Source organism: Centruroides sculpturatus, unplaced genomic scaffold (assembly GCF_000671375.1).
Source record: "Centruroides sculpturatus isolate CEXI.00-Female unplaced genomic scaffold, Cexi_2.0 scaffold113, whole genome shotgun sequence".
Classification (NCBI taxonomy): Eukaryota; Metazoa; Arthropoda; class Arachnida; order Scorpiones; family Buthidae; genus Centruroides; species Centruroides sculpturatus.
In genome coordinates, this window is record NW_019385770.1 from 60,805 (window position 1) to 84,285 (window position 23,481).

Genomic DNA, 23,481 nt, shown 5'->3' on the forward strand with positions numbered 1-23,481 from the left:
CTTCTTGTCAAACGGCACATTTCGCTATGTGCTCCTTGGATGTTCCCATCCAACGACCTCCCCAACAAAGTTGTGAATACTCATTATTTAACGGAATTGAGACCCAAGTCAAGATACTCTGCACTCGACAAATCATCCCAACATATAAACCGATCTTTAAACGACTCGATCGAAACGGAGCCTGGATTTATTCCACTCCAGAACCTCTCACCGTAACTATTAAATGTCCTACGAGAAGCCAACGACCAGCTAACCACCAAAGAGTTTTTGCTACTACCTATAAAATAAACCACACCGGAATCCTTACTCTTCCAAACGCCTGTACCGGCTATTTACCTGGAATCATCCTTACCTCACATTTCCAACGACAATCCCAGTTACAACGAGAAATTGCACCACAAGTGGTCGTTCCACCTATCGAACAAATCATAAATCAAAGTGAAATCCACCTACTGCAAAGTCGTCTCCAGGAGCCCAAGACTAAAGATCTCTTAACCCCAACCGGGGATTATGATATCAAATTAGCTGAACAAACTATGTCGAAAGTTCAGTACGATCTTAACCACTTATTACGTATGACCTCTACCTCGTCCACCACCTCCTCTTCTCCGTCACTACTTACGATAATTGCCAGTAGTTTTGGAATTATCCTAATATTAATTGGCCTCCTTTCCCTTATCTGTTATTATATACGACGCAAACCAACTTCCACTCCAACTCTACAACTTGATCAAGCCGACGAACCTACTCCGGAAGACGCCGCTCCTACCGAACTAACCAACGTCACTCCACTTCCACGAAGTGTAGACACCAACCCTTCCCGTGAAATTACACCCCGAAGCAACCCTGGACAAAGAGATTCACGACCTGTTGTTTTATCCTACTAAGGATCACAGTTTTCTTCCTTTTTACCACCATAACCACCTATATATATATATTAACCCCATATATACATATTTTGTTAATTATTTGTTATTAATTTGTTATCCATTTGCTCTCATATATCCTATGATATTATTATCCTTATATTATTCTATAGTATTTTAAATATTATACCTTCTTATATATTATCTTAATATTATTCTTAGTAACCGAGAGAGAGTAACTCAACTATATTTTGTACTTACCTTTCATACCTCCTGCTTATCCAATACTAGATGTTGATTCCCATTTATGTTTCTAATGACTTTTACTTTTATCGAGAAAAACTGAAGTCACCTGACCTACTCCCGAAACGAAGATCTACTGGTCAACGGACCGCAACATATCACCATTTATCCTACGAACTGATCCAGTGCGCCTTTTCTCCAACCAACCTCGATCTACCTGAACGTTGATCCGACCATTATCAATACAAATTATCCTCATCGTTCATCCCCGTCTCAGAACTAGCAAGAACAAAGAACTCTACGCCACGTGACTCTAAGAACCGTTAACCTCTCCCAGGACAGTCCATAGGTCGACCAACCCTGGACGACCTCAACCGATCACCGGATATACGTAACGCATGTATCTCCAATCACCAATGAACCAAGCCCAACCTCTCCAAGAATCATTATACTACGTCTTCGAGAAATCTTCAAGAATCAACTATACAATTTTATTAATTATACGTACTATATGTCATTAATAACAATTGTACTTATTCTTATCATGTATTAGCTTTTGTAAAATTGGAAAAATTATCTTTTGTAAAATTGGAAAAAAAAAAAGATAACCGTTTTTGTATTTACACCCACTTATATATAAGAGAGAGTAACCCTCTTGAACAAATTCAAAATCGAACTTGCCTTTGAAGACTAGTACGATTTTGGAAAGACGAAGGTAATGTAAGGGTCCAAATAATAGGCCCAGCCACATAAATTTTTAGTGAACCCGTACGCGATCTTATCGAAATCTTTAAACGGATGCTCATCCTTTTTCTGCCGGAAGCTACTTCCTCCCTCACCGGATTCTCAACCGGAGTTCTGATGACAGTCATCACCGATAGGTACGATTGGTTATTGTAATCATGTGATCCCGAATATAAAAAGGGGGTTGCCATCCGAAACGGGGTCGGAATAGTCTCTCACGAACTACACCCGATCCGATCTCCTCCTGATCAACCCATCTCATCGCCTACAGAAGCCGATCCGGACGACGATCGCCACACCAATACGAACTTGAATACGAACTTGAACTCGTCCAGAGGTATGATCGCTGACCATGTAAACTCTCTCTCGGTACTACGCGAAAGAACATAATTAGAATAGCGTATCCAATGTATTAAATCTAAATGTATTATTAAATGTTCGTTTTCCTTGCATTTTGGTGTTGTCTATTCGAATATCGCCTAAGCCAAACTGACGACCCTCTCACCTCCTTTAACGCTCTTAGAAAACGCGTCCCGTTGTTACGGGCTAATAACCTTGAACGGCTATCTCCTGACTCGTGAGCGTTGTCGGACTAACGGAAGTAATTACTCGGGTCCGATATCTCACACTAGTATTATGTAATGTTTTTAACCGAATGCCATCATTTCGCTGTAACAGTGAATTTTCCAAGAATGAAATATCTCAATTAGTCTTTTCGTAAATTTATTAATTTTGAAAGCAATATTTAAATAATTTAAAATTAAGTTTTCTAAATTTTCAATATAAAGTTTCTAAGGCCGATCATTTAAAATGTATAAAATTATTTTTAGTGACGAAAATCTTGAAATACCAAATATTGGAGCTACTAATACAATATCATCTGCGTACGAGATTGAGTGTATGGTTTGGTTGTCTATTTGGATGCCGTCTTCGTCTCTTAAAAAACATTTATTTAAGTCGAATAGGTAAAAATTAAAAAGATAAGGAGACAGANGGAGCTACTAATACAATATCATCTGCGTATGAGATTGAGTGTATGGTTTGGTTGTCTATTTGGATGCCGTCTTCGTCTCTTAAAAAACATTTATTTAAGTCGAATAGGTAAAAATTAAAAAGATAAGGAGACAGAGGGTCTGCCTGTAGTAGACCTTTATATGTTATAAACGGTGGCCAAACATTATTATCTTGCTTAATTATCGTCTTGTATCTCCTAAACAACAAACCTGTCATTTTTATCAAGTGTTCGTCTGCTTTATGTTTTTTCAACTTTTTTCTGTAAATAGTTAATACTAATCGAATCATACGCTTTTTCTAGATCTATAAAAAGCAAAGACTGTCTTTTCTTGATTAATTGTATTTGTATTGATGCCATTAAAACGAATAGTGCAGTTTGGGTACCTCCTCTGTCCACAAAGGTATATTGCGTGGCATTCCTATAGTTATTTGTGGCTGTCCAAATATTAAATGTATTCGCTAGAATTGATGTGAATATTTTCCCGAAGGTTCGATAACAACGCTATTGGTTTATAGTTTGAAGGTTCCTCTTTTTTGCCTTTTTTATATATCATTGTAAAAATTACTTCGTTCCATTTATCCGGAATTATACTTTGATTGTAGAATTCGTTGAATTGTTTGGTCAAATAGCTGATGAGCTCTAGAGGAAATATTTTAATAAGCGAATTCGGTATCATATCTGGACCAGGTTTTGATGTGTCTTTTAGTTTTTTAATCCGATCCTGAACTTCTTTCACTTGAATTATTTCTGAATGATTCGTTATTTGTGATAACTTAAATTCCATTTGAGTTTGATTATGGTTTAACAAATAATTTTCGGAAAATTCTTTAAATTTTTAATCCACTTGTCATGTTCTACTATTATATACGCACTATAGTCTGATTTCCTTTTGCGAAATCCATTAATTGTTGACCAGAAAACTCTGGTATCACTTGATTCTGGTAATTTCTTGCTAATATTTGAAAAATACTTCTTCTTTTTTGCTTTAATTAAATTTATATATGTTTTCTTATTTTGTAAGTACAGTAGAACCTCGATTATCCGGACTAATTGGGGATGAAGGTAGTCCGGATAAGGAAAAATCCGGATAATCGAAACAAATATTTTAATTTGTCTTTTAATGATAATACAACGCGTTTTCTTTTCGATGACATATCGGTAATATTAAAAACAAATACAGTAGAACCTCGATTATCCGGACTAATTGGGGATGAAGGTAGTCCGGATAAGGAAAAATCCGGATAATCGAAACAAATACTTTAATTTGTCTTTTAATGATAATACACGTTTTCTTTTCGATGACATATCGGTAATATTAAAAACAAATACAGTAGAACCTCGATTATCCGGACTAATTGGGGATGAAGGTAGTCCGGATAAGGAAAAATCCGGATAATCGAAACAAATACTTTAATTTGTCTTTTAATGATAATACACGTTTTCTTTTCGATGACATATCGGTAATATTAAAAATAAATACAGTAGAACCTCGATTATCCGGACTAATTGGGGATGAAGGTAGTCCGGATAAGGAAAAATCCGGATAATCGAAACAAATACTTTAATTTGTCTTTTAATGATAATACACGTTTTCTTTTCGATGACATATCGGTAATATTAAAAATAAATACAGTAGAACCTCGATTATCCGGACTAATTGGGGATGAAGGTAGTCCGGATAAGGAAAAATCCGGATAATCGAAACAAATACTTTAATTTGTCTTTTAATGATAATACACGTTTTCTTTTCGATGACATATCGGTAATATTAAAAATAAATACAGTAGAACCTCGATTATCCGGACTAATTGGGGATGAAGGTAGTCCGGATAAGGAAAAATCCGGATAATCGAAACAAATACTTTAATTTGTCTTTTAATGATAATACACGTTTTCTTTTCGATGACATATCGGTAATATTAAAAATAAATACAGTAGAACCTCGATTATCCGGACTAATTGGGGATGAAGGTAGTCCGGATAAGGAAAAATCCGGATAATCGAAACAAATACTTTAATTTGTCTTTTAATGATAATACAACGCGTTTTCTTTTCGATGACATATCGGTAATATTAAAAATAAATACTGTATTTAAAGCGTGATCAAATTTTCAAGAAACAAACGTTCGTATTGAATTTGGACTAGTACTGACCAGCGCTAACAGACTACCTATTGTTTAATAGGTCCTCTGTTGGCGCAAAAAGACGGATCTTATAAAATAAAAAGCAGTTGAAACTGCATTTTTATGAATAAAAATTTGACAAACTATTTATCGTTTTATGACGAGCAAAACTTTTTCGTCGCGTTCGCGGCTTTTAAGTAATGCATAAACCTTCAAACCGAGAGGCATAGGTGGTGGCCCACGTTGCCCATACGCCGCTCTTGGTCATAGAAATGATGTAATTTGAATATAAATTATTTATAAATACGTATGTCAAGTTATATTTTTATTATGACGTAAAATATATTTAAGAGTTTACGACCACTGTGCCGGGTGAGACGTTGTTGAAACAAGAAAAGTTATGCGTTCCATCACGTACATAAACAGCATCGTAATTCGCCAAGTGCAAATCAGCAAATTCGTAAAATTTTTGTTTATTTTGAACAATCCGGATAATAGAAAATCCGGATAATAGAGGTCCGGATAATCGAAGTTCTAATGTATTTCATTAAGGATTCTTCTGTATTAGTTTTTCTAAAGACTTTGAAACTTTTTTGTTTTTTAATATTTTGAAAATAACATGTATTGGCATATCATTCACACTTATATGTTTGCTTGTAAAGGCTTAAGCGTTTTCCAAGTCTGTATTCTTCTAGTTTCGTTGTAAGTGTCAAGTAATTCGTGATTTGCTTATTACCTTCCTCTAAGATTAACATTTTATCAATTATATTTTGGAACTCTTTTAACAATTTCCGTTAATTGTAAGAAGGTTTATAGTGAATACTTAATGTATGGAGTTGTTTTTCGAAGTTTTTTTCTCTACTTATACCTTTGTAGTATTTCAACACTAGTTGAAGTGATCCGATAAGTCGTCCTTTAGAACTGACAGAGACTTACAGTATTCTAACATAAATTCTGAGCAAATAACGTAGTTTATCGTCGATTTTCCGTCTGGTAAGACAAAAGTCAATTTCGCCGAAATATCTTCTTTTATTCTACCGTTCAAAATTATTAATTGATTATCTTGTACAAAGTCTAGGAGTGCTTTACCATCTCTGTTTAGCAGTTTATCTTTTGATGTTCTTCTGTTAGAAATATTATCAAAATTCTGAGAAAATACAGTATCGGTGTTCTCGCTAATACGAGCATTAAAATCTCCTCCTATTAGCCAGAGCTGGACTAAAAAGAACCATCTTTCTATAAAAATTTAAACTTCACGNTTTAGAATAATTACTGGAAATGCTTCTTAGAATTAAATTTTTTCAAAATATAGAGAAATAAAAAGAAAGAAACTGCAACAGCTCAGTTTCCCCTGTAAAAATATTAAAGAAAAGCGTTATTAAATCAATTTTAATTACAAGACTTATAATTTAAATCTTACAGGTTTCACTTTTGTTTACATTTTACGTTTACTTAATTAGAATCTATGCCGCAAATAATAAAGTCATTTTATAGCAGAAAAACATAAATTAATTTAATAAAATTGCTTCTCATTTCATCTAATTCTTTAAGAGATTTTGCAGTGTTTTCCATGTGATAATATGAGTTTCTTCTTATAATATATATTATAAAGCTATTTTTAATGCCAAACTTTAAACTTATTTTTAGGAACTTAGTTTACACGCTTGTACATACAGACACACATACGGTTAAATATATAGAGAAACATAAAAGTCGGGAAAAAACAGTAAACTGTCGTTTGAATTTCGGGTTAGTCAGAAAAGTTGGTATAGATCACAAATTAATACATGGAATTTGTGTAAAAGTGTAGACAAATCAAGCCTTTGTGGTAATTTTAGCATAATTGTAAAACTCATAATTTGTAAAATGCTACTTTCAATTTTGCTTAACGCAGAGTATATTATAAGTAAATACAGTAACACAACGTTCGCGACTCACTTCCATCTCGATTTACCTACAAATCGATTGTAACTGTCAAGCTGTTCGCACAGGCGCTTGAGAAGAACCCGGTAATTGTACGCGATTATTAAACTGAGATAACTACGCCGTAAGTCACGGACACCAACAAACCAAATGAAAGTGTTGTTTAGAAATAAACACTTTTTCTTTCCATAAATCAAATAATAGACAGACGGCATTTTCATTTCTCTCTAAACAGCCGACTTTTTGTATTTTCTCGCACGTGTGGGATTGTGAAAACTCTATTATTATTGAATTTAGTTTTAAGAACTGGCTTGAGTCTATCGTGATTGAACCTAGTTTCACTCGAGAAAAATCTCACCACGGCATAGTCGCAGCCATTAATCTCGATCAGGATTGAAATATTCAGTGCAAACGGGGTATAACAAATTAATATTCGACCTTATCGTTAAACCAGTTATGGTTATAATATACGGTTATTTTAATCGAGAAAGTAAAGCCAGTTAAAAGGGAGGGCTAAAATGTTCTGTTTTCGCATTAACTGTTTTTATTAACTCGTCTGAACTTTAGGAGTAACAGCAGCGTGTTATATTGTCACAGATGCAGTACGTTATACAAAATGAAAGTACAGTGATAACAAGATAAAGAAATTCTTGTAGATATAACAGTTATTCAGACGTTGATTCGAACCGACAAATGACAGAATAAATTTGTATTCACGATTATGGCAATAGGTTTTAAGTAAATTATTCACTAGTAGAATACCTTGGTGTTAAAGTGTATTAAATTTTATGTGAATATTTATTTCTGCACATTTATCGTAACCTTTAATAAAAGTTACGATAAATGTGCAGAAATAAATTAATTTTCGCTAATTAATATAATCTTACACCGATTTACTTTTATTAAATAAAAGTCATGTTATAATTAAAATTTACGCAATCTTTTACGTACCTTTTTTATTGTGGAGCATTTATTTTTTTTTCCAGCAGGAAAAGATGACGGATGGCAGTTTTATAAATAAATAACGAAAGATGTCCGTACATTTTGTTGTTTTCTGCAAAGAGGGTAAATATATTGGTAAACTAGAAAATGATAACTACAAAGATTAAGATTATTACATTATTTCGTACTTTTAACTCTTCCTTTATAATAAATCATAGTATTTGATTTATAATTACAAAGGTTATTTATATAAGGGTTTATCACACCGAGAGACAATCTGACAGATTCTTTAAATTTTTATAATGTGTTAAATTGGTCACTCTGTATGTTAAATCCTTACGTGAATATATAAAACAAATACTATGATATAATAACCATCTAAAAATTAATTAGTTTAGGCTAACATCATTACGTTTATAGCGATACTCAGATGGTACGAAATAACACAATTTCATTGGTAAAGTAGACACTAATTGAAAATATATGTTAAATTTTTAACATGTTTGTACTGACAAACTGTTTTATTCATCAAACAGTAATCTGCCGACCTATCAATTTTGGCGAAAAATACACCAGAGATTTAAACTCGCACTATAGAAAACCATTTAAAACATATTTTGTGCTGTCCGATAACCTGGTATTATGTAATGTTTTTAATCGAATGCCATCATTCCGCTGTAACAGTGAAGTTTCGAAGAATGAAATATCTCAATTTGTCTTATCGTAAATATGCCCATTTTCAAAGTAATATTTAAATATTTTCAAATTCATTTTTTTTTAAATTTCAATATTAACTTTGTAAAACCAATCGTTTAAAATGTATAAAATTATTTTAGACACGAAAATCTTGAAATACCAAAACATTATTCAAAACAGCTTAGCGAATAACGAGAATGGGTTTATAAGCGTAAAGTAAGGAAAATTAGAAAATATTATCTTACTTTATCATCATCGTCATCTTTCACCGATTCGCTTTCCCACGAATATCGATCGTCATCACCAGTCTTCTCTTCATCAAATTTGATTATTTCTTTGGAGACTAAAAAGTTATAATTTTTATAATTTACATTACAATTATTTTGTAATTTAATATCATAGTTCTGCCATTAACTATAACTAAGTTTATTAAAAAAAAGAAACAAATGTAACATTGTGAAATATTCGTGTTAATGTGAAATATTTGTACAGTACGTATTTCAATATTCATTTATTCTCGCAAATTAAGCTGGATTGAAAAGTTTTTAAATATATACACATATAATATTTAAACTATAAAAAAATGACAAAGCAGTACACATGTATAAACAGTACGTTAAATAAATGTAATCGCTATGAATATAAATATAACTTAAGTTCAGGTTTTTCCCATTCTGATTGAATCAAAAAATCAAACATATAATAAACAGAATATTAAGTGTACAGTGTTTTTCTGTTTGTGTTTCACAGATTATATCTTGTTTCAAAGTTAATTTCAATGTTTATGTTTCATTTTGTGGTTATATATTGGATGTTATTCATAATAAGCCCTTTGCACTTATATACACGTAAATAAATTGAGTTTTCGTTTGACAACGCGAAGAATTAAAAAATTTAAGCAACAAAAATAATTATTTCTAGTATTTTTGACAAAATAAATGAAATTCTTTTAGAAATAAACATTTTGAAATTAATGCTAATTTTGAATTGTTTCGAATATAATAAACTACCACTTCCAACACACCTGACAAATTGTAGACGGATGAATAATATTAAGTTACTTAATTTAAACAGATTTTAACACAATGAATTTAACATTAAATTATTTGTTAATAATTTTTAAACAAATTATTTTATGAATTATAAAATGTATTTATAATCTATTTGTGACCTTACCTTCCTCCATTACTTCTCCTTTTTCAGTTAGTTCTAAGGAGTCTTCTTTTTTTATGCTTAATTTATCAGCAAAATCCTGCAAAAAATGAAAAATTCTGATTAACGATATAATAATCTTACAGTACTCGTAGTGTTTTTTATTAACTCAGAAAATATTTTTTTTTTATTTATAAATAAACAATTTGCAGCTATTATAAATAACACATTTCATAAGAATGTGCATAGTTGTCATGAGTTTTTCAGTTGTAAACTTTTAAATGGTAAGAATTGTTAAATTATTTTCAGTTATTTCTATCGAATTGTAACTTACAGAAGAAGACGATTTTGGTACTTCTTTCCTTTTCTGTGCTGCCAGATCCATGATGATGTGTACAATCGTTTCAACAGACTCCTCCAAGGTGACTTTTTTTTCGTCACACGAGACTTGCTCGTTTGAATTAATAACTTCTTCTTTCTCTTCGCAATCTAAAGAATAAAAGGAAACTCAATAAATACAGAAATTCGTAACAATTTCTTCGCCTGAATTCAAAAACTATATAGAAATTTGAAAAACAGGAACAAAGCAAATAACAAACACTTTACACCAAATAAACATATGAAGTTGTTATTCTACAAAGATATTTCGAAACTTTATTTTATAGCAAATTTACAAAAATAGATATTAAAATTTTAAAAAATTAATTAATTTTTGCTTAGAAATTTGTTAAATTAAACTTGATATAAAAGCATAAATATTGCAATGTGATTTGGAATTATTAATTGTGTAGAAAGTATAATTTGTTTCAATTATAATGACAACTGAAAATGTAATATTAATGAAGAGTTTTTCTCTGTCGAAGTAAATAAACGAATATTTATTAGCGTACACTCAGAAGCTTACTTTATTTTCATTGATACAATTTAATAAAAAGTTTGAGTAAAATAAGTTTAAAATATTCAATTTTCAGATTAACTTGAAAAATAATAATCAAATATTCATTTATATCTGTATACTCGAGAAACAATGATAAAATGTAAAGGGAAATGAATGGATAATTTTAACCAATTAAAAATAATTGCCGCATTTGTTACTCTTTCTTTACAACAATTTTCTTATAAGTGAAAATTGTTTGCATTTATTTAGCGGTTAAGATCGATTTATTTAAGAATATCGATACATAAAGTAATAAACCAAAACATTTTTATATATAAAATATAGTATTACTCGGTGAAGAAATCCTTAAATGTACTGAAAATCAAGTCGTAAGTATACATTAAACACTGATACATTAGCCTTTAGATTACATTTGTGACAACTTTTCATAAGATTGTTTTAAAGTAACAACAGATTCCAATTTTAATTTTGAATATCTTATTTTATTGTAAAACTGTTTTTGTAATTTTTATATGCTTCTTTTTATTCATCTTAATGGAACCGAACAATAAAATTTTAGAAAAGATGCAGAAATAAAATAACAAATTTTTATTTATTTGCAATGCTGTAATTTTCTTCGACAGAAAATGAATGCAAAGTTAAATATCGTTCCATCGTATAACATTTTTATTCGGATTTTTATATATCCCGTAGAAAATTACTATAAAATTCGTGTCTTTGTATTCATTACCAACACGTTATAAAAGATTTAATATAATTATACATTAAAAAGAATTTAACTTACTAATATTATCCATTTTTATCATGAAAATTCGCTTTGAATAACTGAATTAAACAATTCTGTAACTTCAACAATAGTTGAAAAACAATTCTTAAAACTTTTTGTTTATGCAACAATAAAATCGTGCTTACAGAATGATAAACGTAGCTCGTTATACGTATTACGAGTGTCAATCAATTTGATTTTGGGTTTTTTTCGTCAGTAACTATAAAGAACGACATGTGCGATTATAAATGAGGATGTTTCTTTCTTTGTTCGCTATACATTTCTTGGCTGTTCGACCAATTGCTAAGAAATTTGGTACTTACTTCCAAATCCTTTTAACGTACGTCATGTCGTACATTGCTTTTGGAAATTTCGATTAAATTTCCATAAATCAATTATTTTTTACGTTTCGTTTCGTTTGTTTAGTTATCACAATGCAACACTTGGGCCATCTGTCTAGGGCATACATGGCCAACATACGGCCCGCGGGCAAAATCCAACCTGTCTAATGTATTTATGTGGTCCGCGATCAATTTTTGTATATTAGCTAGTGAAGTCGGAATATCTCGATGAAAAATTCTGACTCCTAAAAAAGAAAAAAAGGTCAACAACTCACCGTACGTTTAGATTAACCCTCCATTACAAATCTCGTAATTATAGCGTAGAATGTTGCTAAAGCATGATAATGTGAAAAATGTATGTGTAATCTTTATCTACGAGGTGACACCACAATGAGATCTCGCATCATTTCAAAATCTTACTAGCGCAGCCTTTGGTTCGGCCCGTGGAAAAAGTTTTCTTTCCAATTTCTTTCGAAGGAAAAAACTGTTACCCACCCCTTGTCTAGGGGTGCCTTCCAGGAGGATTTTTAAAAGGAAACTGGCTTCTATTTCGGCATTACAGACGTGGAGAAAAACTATACATGGATAGGCTGTTTGAGTGCGGCACGGATCCGCGACCAATCTTCCAGTGTTCGGGAACTCGTCCACTCGAAGTACCAGGACGAACTCCGCTCGACCAAGAAAAAGCACCTTTTACAAAAATCTTATTCAAAAGTAGCAGAGTCGAGTCCGGAGATGCAGATGGTTTCCTATTGTTTACCAGACACTGCACTCTATGTCCTGTTCTCGAACTGGACAAGATGTCCGGTGAATGTACATCGGAATTTCCGAAGTTAGTCTAAACGAAGGTCTATAAATTTGGAGGATATATATCAAAAGAACGAACATGTAAGCTCGCGGGAAACACCCCAGCGAGTGTTGTTGCCTAGTGGGACGCCATGGCAAAATAAGCAGTTTCTTTGTGTCCTCGGTTTAAATATCTTGTAGACTCGAAAATCGTTACTTTATTGGTTATTAAATAATTCCCTTTCTAGATTCCCGACTGGTCTTTTCCTGTTACCAGGTGAAATTAAACCAGATTACTTTCCAAGAAAGTGGATTGTTTATTAATGCAATTCAACACCGTCTTTTGTTCGACGTTAATCGAACCGTGTACCTTACTTTTGTTTCCTTCTTTGTTTGTCTTGTCTTTAGCAGATTACCACAAATGAAGGTCATTATTCAACATCGTGTTCCGTGACTTTCATTTCTTACTTCGTTTAACAATGGTGTATTAATTTAGGCCAGTTTTTGGTAGTAACTGATATAATTATTATTATTCATGGACATTTAGAATGAAGGGAATTTTTCCTAAAATTTAAACCATATGATTTACTTTATCTTAAACCAGTTTTTCGTCACAAGAAAAATTCAATAGTGACAATTGTGGGGTTTTTCACAACTACATTAATACAAGTACAAACAAAGTTATGTAATAAATTACAGTCGAAAATTTCATTTTAATCAGAATCAGATCACATGTTCCTTCATGGTGATCGTATCGTTTGAGCACTTTTCCTGGCAAATAACATTGACGAATACCAATTCGCGACAAATATATATATCCAGTCCATTAATGGAGGTACAAATCAAGTTACATATTAACTCTAAACAAAAATTCATTGAAAAACATAACCGTACCACATTGTATTGTCATTGTGATCGGATTACCTTAATTATTCTAAATATAAAATTGATAGACGAGTCTATCATTTATATCTGCTTTTGTTGTTAAATTTTGTAAAGGTGTAGAAACGTTTTCAATTCTGATGTTTACAATTTCATTTTATTCTATAAGATAAGGAGAAAGTTACAGAGAAATAGAGTGCAAATAAACAATTTCGCATTAATTAATTAATATGTAAACGCGGCCAATATATAAACTTTGAACTGGATACAATGAACAATAGACAAGTATTGTATACAGTGCATTAGTACAGGCGGTACATGGAATTTGCAAAGGAATAAAACGTGACAGTATAACCGTAAAATAGGCAAATATAGTTATAGAAGGATTAAGCATTGTATGGAGTTCCAATTAATTGTTGATACTGAGCAACAAAACATATACAATGAAGAGCATATAATATACAATGAATATATTTTGGAAACAGAATACTAAGTATAAAGTACACAGTACTGACATATATGCAAATACAATGTAATAGCATTAGGTGGACTATACAGTATATACAATCTGAATTACATATTACCTAGAAGTTGGGCGATGCCTATCTATATCGATGATGACGCCTGTTTATTTCAGTTGGGCAACATAATTCGTTATTCTAGAGTATAGAATAAAGAATTATGAACTTTGACGGTAACATGTATACTGTGTATAATACTACCGCATTAATCAATATCCCGTTTGATTCAACCCCGCTATGCTATATAATCGGTTAATTTCAATTATTTTTTATATAAAAATTTTGACAAAATTATTAACTATCATTTAATTCAACTATAAATATTTTGTACTTATCACAGTTATTTTTACACCAGCAAAGTAAGCAGATAATGTGTTTATTAATAATTCATACAAGACAATTATTAACATTAAAATTGCTTATTAGTACAAACGATTTGATATGGAAAAGTAAAAATAAAACAATATAATTCAAGTTTTGAAGCGACTCGTCAATCTTCGTTTGAACAATTAAAGTGTAACTTTTTTACAATAATTTGATAGTTATGTTTGTAATCAGTAGACTGTAAGTAAAGATTTTGTTCTTTAGCATTATACATGACTCTTTCAAATCTGTATACATCTTCCTGTACATCAATGTATAGAAACTCTTCGTCGTTTAAAGCCGACGAAATATAAATCTTACCAGAGCGATAATAAACGCGATACAGCTTATCATAAGCAACGAACGTGAATCTATAATTAAAATTATTCGAAGTAAAATTCAGTTTTGACAAAACTTTTAAATTATCAAAATCCATTTTATAACCCACTAAAACAGTGTCTAAATAATGTAATGTCTGACTTATAACTTCAAATGCCCAGAAAAAGTTATCACCGTGAAATAAATATACGAAATGTTTATTCTCATTAAAATCGAATTTATCTCCAAAAGTCAACTTCTCTGTTTCAATGTTATACTTGATAATTCTTCCTTCAGAAAAATTTTTATGTCGACCGTAAATATTTCCGTTGTATCCAATAATTCCCCAAACAAACATTTGTTCGGGTAATTTAAACTGTTTTAGTATTTTGACTTCTCGCTTTTCATTAAGTCGAAATTCTTTCATTAAACCATCACCCAATTCTTGTGAAATAATCTTGTAATTGTCTTTTGGTCCCTCTTCAATATTCCTAAATATTGACCTATATTTTCCTGTGAAATGAAAACTGAAGTTCTGGTACTGAAAAGTCTCATCCTCTGTAATATTTTGGAGAATGCAATCTGAAAAAACCTCGATTTATTAATTAAAAATAAATTGCATATTTATTCAATATTATTGAAATGAAAATGTATTTATCAACATATATTACGTCACAATTGATTCACTTTGAGTTAAAATTGAACTATTATATATATAACTATTTATACTTAGTTCACCGTACAAGTCATTTCTGCATGATTTTCTTGCCACGTTCGAAACAAAACCAATCAATTTTACAAAAAATTAAATCTGTATTCAAAATTTCATTCAAAGAAACAATTAAGAAATTCTACAAAGTCAATATTAATTCTGAATATAATACAAAACGAGTCAAAAAATTCTCTTACTCTTATTTTCTTGTTTATTTTCTCCTCCCAAATTGTCTTCCTGTTCGTCTGTTTAAATGAATGTTAATATATTAATATAATTGCTCTCGATTCCATAGAAAATTCTTTATATAACTGATATATATATATCAATATAATAAAAGAAATACCTTTTGAATTTTCTCTGTTTCTTCCACAAAATTGATCGGCAGCGAAACAAAATCCCAAGTAATCAGTTTTCTACGTAAATAACACACGAAACACGATTTAAACAGATAAAAAAACACATTGTTATGCTTATTAATTATTATATACAGTCGATCCCCCTATAAGATCATTGATTTTTCCGTTTTATCTGAATTACATATTGTACGAGTCACTTAGATTTTACAAATACGTGTGCCGGGCTGTGAACGGCTCACATATTTGTAAAATCTAAGTGACTCGTACAACATGTAATTCAGATAAAACGGAAAAATCAATGATCTTATAGGGGGATCGACTGTATTACACGGGTTTTACTAAATGCTTACTTTTACACTCCAATTTTCATTTATCTTTAATGTGTCGCAGTTTTTTTCAGGTGGATTTGGTGTCGGAGAACAATCCTTTTGGCATCCTTTATCGGTTTGAGAAGAGATTTCCCTTTTCTTCGCTTGGTGACCAATAGTGTTTTCATTAATGATGGCATCTTCGTCATTAGTTTTCCGAGACTTTTTATTATTCTCTTGTATCTCGAGCGAAGTTATTCGCATATTCGAATATTGAAGTAAACAGATGAATAAAAACGATAGTAGAAGGACAAGCAGGAACAGCAGCAATATCAAGAAGTAAAGTATTCTTTTATAGTCGTTTTCTATATTATTCTTCATTATGCTATTGTTATTGAATATAAAAATTAATTATTTAATAATTATCTGCAAAAATAAAATATTACAAGCTTTCTAGCCTAATATTAAATGCAGGGGTGTTGAATTTTACGAATTTAATTCGTTTTAGCAGGCCACTCGTTCGAAGTTCGAAGAAATTTGCCCGTTATAAATAATAGAAAGTCAATTAACTATTTTCCGACCCGAAACGATATCGATTTCGATGAACACAGAACAGCGAGTACAGGTAATTTAAAGTAAAACAAAGCAATTAAGTGCGATAATAATAAATATATTAAAGTCCAAAGAAATAAATAAAATAATTGAATAAGGTATAATAAAATGAAAATTGCCTTAATAAGCAATGCTTATATCGTGTTTAACAGAAGTGTTTTCCGAGATATTAATAGCTGTTGTTACTTATCATAGACGTGTGATTTAATTATTAGATTTAAGTATAAAGGACACAATCTCACATTATTGCTACGGAAAGATAATATTCTTTATTTAAAAGGAAAGTTTGACGTTTAATGTTATTTTATTGTTATCAATCGACGAATAACACACAATTTAACAGATAAAAACAAACACACCTAAAATAAAGCGATGAAAGAATAAAATACATACAAACGTAACGCGCAAATGAGAAACGACTTCTCTATACGTCGCGAAATGTTCACACCAAAACATTATTTAAATGAACGTGATTATATAAATTATTTCACTAATTAGAGTAAATATTAGAGATTATCAAAATTTTAAAGGAATAATCAGAAAAACTCTTAGACTCGTCTTTATTGTTATAACGATAAAGCTGTGATGCGAACGAATGACACCTAAATTGTTGTATCGATATTAAAATCTATTTCTGCTTTAATTTCTGTACATTATAAATAGAAATATTCAGCACAGGAGAAAGTTCTACTATTAAATTTAATCTAGAACTAATTTTAAATTGAAAACTGTAATTGTTTTATGAAGAGAAAATTGTAATAATTGAAGAAATATTTATTTCGATTAAATTCGAATAAATTCCTTTAAATAAAGCGAATACTTACCGAGTAATTTCCTGTTTCGACTTCCACACTACGTTTCTACTTCGAATTTTAATTGATATAACATGAATTTCCGTTCGTTTTATATTCTTGATAAAGACTTCGTGTGACGTTATTTATTTAATTACATCTTGTCGATACTCGAAATTAGCTGAAATTAGTTATTAAATTTCTGTTTAAAATATCAAAAACAGATTTATTTAATTAGTAATTTTTTTTATTGATTCGAAATATAAAGTAAGGCGGAAGGTAACCGAAGGGTGAAAATATAGCAGAATTATGTGTTTAGAAAGTTTTAATTACTTTCAAGTTATAAATTAAAATTATTAATGTGGCAAATAAACAATTCATTTATCAATAAAATCATCGACTGTAAAACTAAGAATGTAGAAAGACGCTAATATTTACTGCCACAACTTGTCACAATAAATATTAGCTTCCTTCTTTTATTGTGATTATTAAAATATGTACACTTAACCACAAATTAGTAATTACTTCCTCCTGTACAATATTCTTTTCCTGGTAGCAAAGCAGTTTGCCAGTCATCTATCCAGCACCTTCGAGGAAGAAATATTTGAATTGAAATTACGTGTCTTCTGGTTTCTATCGGTAAATCTCATATACTTAAACTGGGTCACCTGTATCTATTTGTTCTATATTTGTCTCAAATTATATCTATCTGACTTTATTCTGAATATTAAGAGAAAACAGACAAATCCGCAGACAGACGAAATGAAGTGCAAATTTGTAAAACCAATTTTTTTTTTTTAAATTGCAGCCTTAAATACATGCTTTAAGTGAATGATAAAATTAAGTTGAAATTGATTTCCATTTTCATTGCGAAAATGCAATGAAAATGCGTCAAATTGTAATTTTTTCTTACGTAAATATCTTTATTAGGTCTAAATTTTTATAATTAAGACATTTAATATCAATGTAAATAAACAAATAAGAATAATATCAAAATATAACTAAAATTAACGTTACAAATTTAATAATTAGTTAAGTAAACACCAGGTTTATCACAAATAGAAGTGGTTATCCATCTCCCGGACAGAAGTGCATTTGCCATTATTTATCAATACTTCATCCGGCAGCACTCCAGGATATAGATAAAGGACAAGAAAAAAACGATTGTTGTGGTAAATTTCTTAATAATTAAATATTATAAGTTTTTTAGATAAATTAAAAAATTTTTATTAGCAACGTATTCATTTTTTTAAATTTCTAAAATGATTTGAATTAACTGTCAAGTCATTTTATTTGTTTTTCAGAAATAACATTTACCCTATTGTGTTTTATTTCCTTTATGTAAAATAAGAGAGTAATTAAGTTAATTTTATTGATTTTAAATAATTCGTTTTCAGCTTAATTCGATGATGCGTGGAATCCATTGTTTACACTTTGTGGACTGAACTATAAAAGAAGAACAATTGCTTTGTTCTATGCTCTTATCATCGTTGTGAATATCTTATACGCACAGTACAATATTAATTCTAAAAATATATTACACGGCAGTGGTGATCTGATAATAACAATCGCTTTTCTTCCATTTTTCTAAATGATATCATATATTTCCGTGTAACATTTTCACTTCAATAAGAATTATACCCGTCACCTGTTTACGGGAATGTTTACGTGGGAAGATATTTATTTCGAGAGTGGAATAAATCGGAAAGTCATCGGAAAGGATCATAGTAAGTTGTGTATGAATTTCTTACGTTATTTTCTGTATTTTATCGCGTTTAACGGTCACGCCGGCACAAATAAATATCAGAACATTTGATCTAATTGATAATGAAATCAGCATGTCTTTGTTATGTTTTTTTTTTAGAAAATTTTACTGCGATTTCATGATAATGCCGGTGTTATTGTTATTTCTCTTCTTTACTGTAATTTGCTTATTTTAGAGCATCTGTATCACTAGTTGCCATACATTCAACACACGTGTGTTATTCGTTGTACCGTTTTCGTTAGTAATTAATATGTTATTTGCATTCGTTATGATATCAATCGTCCCATTCTCCTATTTTATTAATATGTGCGTATCTATATCGAAAGTAATTAAAGCAGCGAGCGATATGAAATGTTTTGTTTATGTAATTTCTTTATCGAAAAAGAAATATTTCGTGACAACTTCTGTTTCTTACATTATTCTGAAGTTTCTGAAACAGTTTTCACAGTTAACGGCAATCGGAATGCATACCACTGATAAAAGTCTAATTGCTACAATCGTCAGCTTGTTTTTAACGTGTATTGTTATTTTAAATGAAATAAATTAAAGAAAAACAAAACTTAAATAGCAGTAACAAAACTTTAACGAAAACTTCGAAGATTTTCGGCCTTCACCAAGGTCTGCCTCAGGTTTTTAACGGAACAAAATTCCGAAATGGAATGCCAGTGTCCGAGATAAATTAATATAGGTTAACTTCGCCCGAATTCTTCATAAAGGTATTTTCACGCAAGCAATGTAGTATTCCAGTTTTAAAAACTAATACACCTGTCAGTCAGGCTGGTTTGATATATCTTCAAAGCCTCCAGGCTACGAAAATAGTCAGTTTCATAGGCCTGTTTAATTAACTCGGTGTTCTGGATTAATGCATGCACGTCACGGTCGGTGGCATACGTTTAACAGTTTTTTGTATGTGTTGATGTCAGTGGCGTGCTGTCATTGGAAGCGGTGGAAGCGCCGTTTCCCTTGTGTTTTCTAAAAAGTAAATACATATTGCGCGATTATTTTCACATAATTAAAATTAATATTTTTTTATAACCGCATTATGTTTCTTATTACAAATTTTTACACTATATGTAAAAAAGCGATAAGATTGCTATTGTGTATTCGAATATTAGTGGCGGAATGGAAGCGCTGTATTGTCAGCTTCCAAACAGCCAGATTATACTCATTCGCGCAGAGCACCAACCTCACCCGGTTTGCACACCTCTTATGGAATCTTTCAATGTACTGATAAGCGCTTGTGGGAGGCTGTTGCCATTGCTAACAAGTAACTGTCTATTCTATTTCACCCCCAATTGGGTTCGGACAAACAGATCTGTTTCGAAATAAACTATCCTAGGTTCAGGTTGTTAGTTTTCAATATCTACAGCTCCATTAGGGATGGCATCAATTTCTCTCTACAGTTTTTGCAGACCGCTATCAATCTTAATCAGGATGCACACATCCTAATTGTTGGTGATTTTAATGCCCACTCCCCCACTTGGGGGTACGACTCAAGATGAGCGTAGTGATGCATTGGCAAACTTTGCCGCCTTCAATAATTTACTGATTGAAAATGATTCATTTTCTGGTGGCGATAATTTAAAAATTGGTAAAGAGTTGGAAATATTTTTAAATTTTCCAGAGCTACTCTTGAATTTAAAATATGTATATTAACATAAGCTCGTATTATTTGAATTACTGTTAAGGAACTCCTAAACTGGCTAATGTTACACATAACAATGGGCGGAAGGTCAAACCCTACGCCCATTTATGTCTGTAAAGATCATTTTTGCTAGACATTACCATATAATCTCTCCTAATGTATCTATACAAATGATGAGCAGTCCTGTTTGTAATAATCATGTTTATTTTTTCAAATGGATTAAAAATATAACTGGAAATTCACAAACAAGAAATACTTATTTAATTTGTTTTGTAAATCACAGGTCAAGGCTTCTATTGCAGCAACAGAATTCTGTTTATACACATTATCAGATACCATCAAATTTGATGTATCATGTGTATCCGTAGTCTTAAAATTCTCATTTAATTCGTTTATAATAATATTGTCGACGTCCTGCATTTTCAATTCTTTCAGAAGTTTATGAAATTTTTCCCCATGAAAATAATTAATTTTATTAATTTATCCTTTGTGCTTTGATAGAAGAGAACGCTTTTCTTCAGTCAATTCTTTAATTCTGTCCTTTAAATATCCATTTTCTTGCAAATATTTCAATTTTACGTCCTTTAAATTTTATTTCTTCTCTAGTTTGAGGGAATTTTTCTCTTTACAAAATGTTTTCTACAACATATTTATATCTTAGAGTTAGATAACCTAATAAGTAAGGTATAACAATTTGGAGGGCTTATCATACCAAGGCTGACAAAAAGAAAGACCAGAAGGTCTTTAATAATCACATTACAAATTTAGGTAAGTGTGCATTTCGGGTACAAGGACACCTCATCAGCTTACAAACACATGGGAACAACAAAACAATTACAACACCAATAACCAGCCAATAGAACAGAATAACCAACGTATACAGTGTATTGCATTTTCAATTTCTCAATGTAACCTGTATACACTAAAAACTAAAATATCGAGCATAAATTTTTAAGAATCAAACATAGTCAACATATAAGAGTTAGTTTTCTTTAATTTTATTCTTGAACTCTTTCTACACTGTAATGGCTTTTCTTCATGCATATCATAAGTGTGACAAAGCCATGATGGGATGGATAAAATAGTAAAGCACGAGATCATTCCTCTTAAAATTACTAATGGCCTAACCTAACCTTGACTTGAATCAGGATCATTCAGAGCAGCAAGCATGTTCTTTAGCTATAATAAATGTTTAGGCTTTGTTTCTTACTAATTAATTTAATAAACAAATTAAAAACGTAATTATTAAATCGATATTTTGTTTTTTTATATGCCTCTTTTAAAACAAACAAATTTTCTCACCATGCTATCAAGTTTATATCCAATTTATATCAGGTTCTTATACAAGTTATCCCTTCATTTGCATTCATAAATTATATGCATATTATGTACTGTATCCTGCTAACCCAGAAAAATATCTATTATTCGAAAAAATTTCCATTTTTTAACCCCCTGTATATAAGAAATACCTGTACTTAAAATTATTCAGTCTTTTGAGATCTCCATCCCTATTTCTACAGAAGCATGTATGTTACAAGATTGTACATTATACCATATGTGTGCATGACAAAGCTAACAGAAATGTATATACAGTAAGCATAAACAGAGGCAAATTGCATATGCTCATTAGCACTGCACTTCATAATTTATTAAAGAATTGTCCAACTTAATTCGTTTGATGCTACTTAACTTCCTATTCAATACAACTGCTCGATATTAGCAATGTCGTGTACAGCCTGTTAGTTTATGCTAACAGTCATCAGGAAGGTCTTCATGACTTGGAAAGACTCAATGACTTCACTAAATTTCAACACTACACTAGGACCAGCGTCAGAATGTGTCAGATAAGTGGCCCTTCCTCAATCATATCAGCCTGCTGACTGTACAATTCTTTAAATGTACATATCTTAGATGTAACAAGTGCATCATCGAACACTACGAATTCCCAGAAATAACCAATATTAATTAAACATTGAAAACATATCAAGTTTACAATAAACGAGCTAGAAAAATATTCATTATACCAAGTTATGGATCTGCTAAAAGGAAATAAAATTATATTAATTTGGTGAAACCTGGGAAAACAGCCATAATTTCGAGAAAGCCATTGTTCTATGATCTGTTAAAATGAGATTCTACTGTATGTCTCTTCAAACCTCAATTATTTAATTGGCAACTCTCTTCTATCCTCTAATACTGCTATTGTAATGTCCATGTTATAATCCCTTTAAGTAGTAATAATGATTTAATTATCAATGTAAATTGCTTAATTTAGTAACAATATGAGGTATAAGATTTAATACATCAATAATTATCATAAAATATTATTGTCATCAAAAATAAGCACTTTCAGCTATAAAACAAAACCAAATGAGGAAAATTCAATTGCAAGGAAAGTGGGACTAATAAGGTTAAAGAGGGCAGCAAAGAAGCACATTCTGAGTCATTCTTTTACTGAACTTCTCTAAATTTAATTTGTTAACCTTAATAATGTTATTAAGAAATTTAGCAACGTGGTGCATAAATTTCTCCGTAAAAAAGTTAAAGTTGTGTGTGGCGACATCTGTTATAAAAATTTCGTATTATAAAACGGCAAAAGGCTTAATTTTGAAGGTAGAAATGAGTTTTATTAGCATTTGCAATCTTTTATAAGGACAATTTTAAGTCTGACTATTCGATATGCGCCCTTCCTCTGTAAACCTTTAACTAC

The 23,481-nt window shown here is 30.9% G+C and overlaps 2 protein-coding genes across 2 annotated transcripts; both read right to left on the minus strand.

Annotated features, from left to right (window-relative positions):
* Window positions 1-6,250: 6,250 nt before the first annotated feature.
* LOC111641996 lies at window positions 6,251-11,509 on the minus strand. The gene is made up of 6 exons (XM_023388255.1): window positions 11,387-11,509; window positions 10,039-10,193; window positions 9,729-9,804; window positions 8,798-8,895; window positions 7,866-7,968; window positions 6,251-6,342 (listed from the first exon to the last, which is right to left on the minus strand). Exons 1-5 carry the CDS (start codon window positions 11,406-11,408, stop codon window positions 7,885-7,887), a joined length of 435 nt encoding a protein of 144 aa, XP_023244023.1. The 5' UTR covers window positions 11,409-11,509; the 3' UTR covers window positions 6,251-6,342; window positions 7,866-7,884.
* A 2,827-nt stretch (window positions 11,510-14,336) lies between these two features.
* On the minus strand, window positions 14,337-17,529 carry LOC111641992. The gene is made up of 5 exons (XM_023388252.1): window positions 17,395-17,529; window positions 16,001-16,343; window positions 15,638-15,707; window positions 15,489-15,536; window positions 14,337-15,161 (listed from the first exon to the last, which is right to left on the minus strand). Exons 2-5 carry the CDS (start codon window positions 16,337-16,339, stop codon window positions 14,389-14,391), a joined length of 1,230 nt encoding a protein of 409 aa, XP_023244020.1. The 5' UTR covers window positions 16,340-16,343; window positions 17,395-17,529; the 3' UTR covers window positions 14,337-14,388.
* Window positions 17,530-23,481: the final 5,952 nt, after the last annotated feature.

Excerpts from the sequence above, each read along its gene's own strand:
- LOC111641996 (XM_023388255.1), bottom strand. The coding sequence starts at position 11,408 with ATGATAAAAATGGATAATATTA. Across the intron at positions 10,194-11,386 it reads GATAAAAATGGATAATATTA|ATTGCGAAGAGAAAGAAGAA; the intron begins GTAAGTTAAATT and ends TTTATTCTTTAG. Across the intron at positions 9,805-10,038 it reads TACCAAAATCGTCTTCTTCT|GATTTTGCTGATAAATTAAG; the intron begins GTAAGTTACAAT and ends CATTTTTTGCAG.
- LOC111641992 (XM_023388252.1), bottom strand. The coding sequence starts at position 16,339 with ATGAAGAATAATATAGAAAACGACTATAAAAGAATACTTTACTTCTTG. Across the intron at positions 15,537-15,637 it reads AAACAGAGAAAATTCAAAAG|ACGAACAGGAAGACAATTTG; the intron begins GTATTTCTTTTA and ends TCATTTAAACAG. Across the intron at positions 15,162-15,488 it reads AAATAAACAAGAAAATAAGA|ATTGCATTCTCCAAAATATT; the intron begins GTAAGAGAATTT and ends AGGTTTTTTCAG.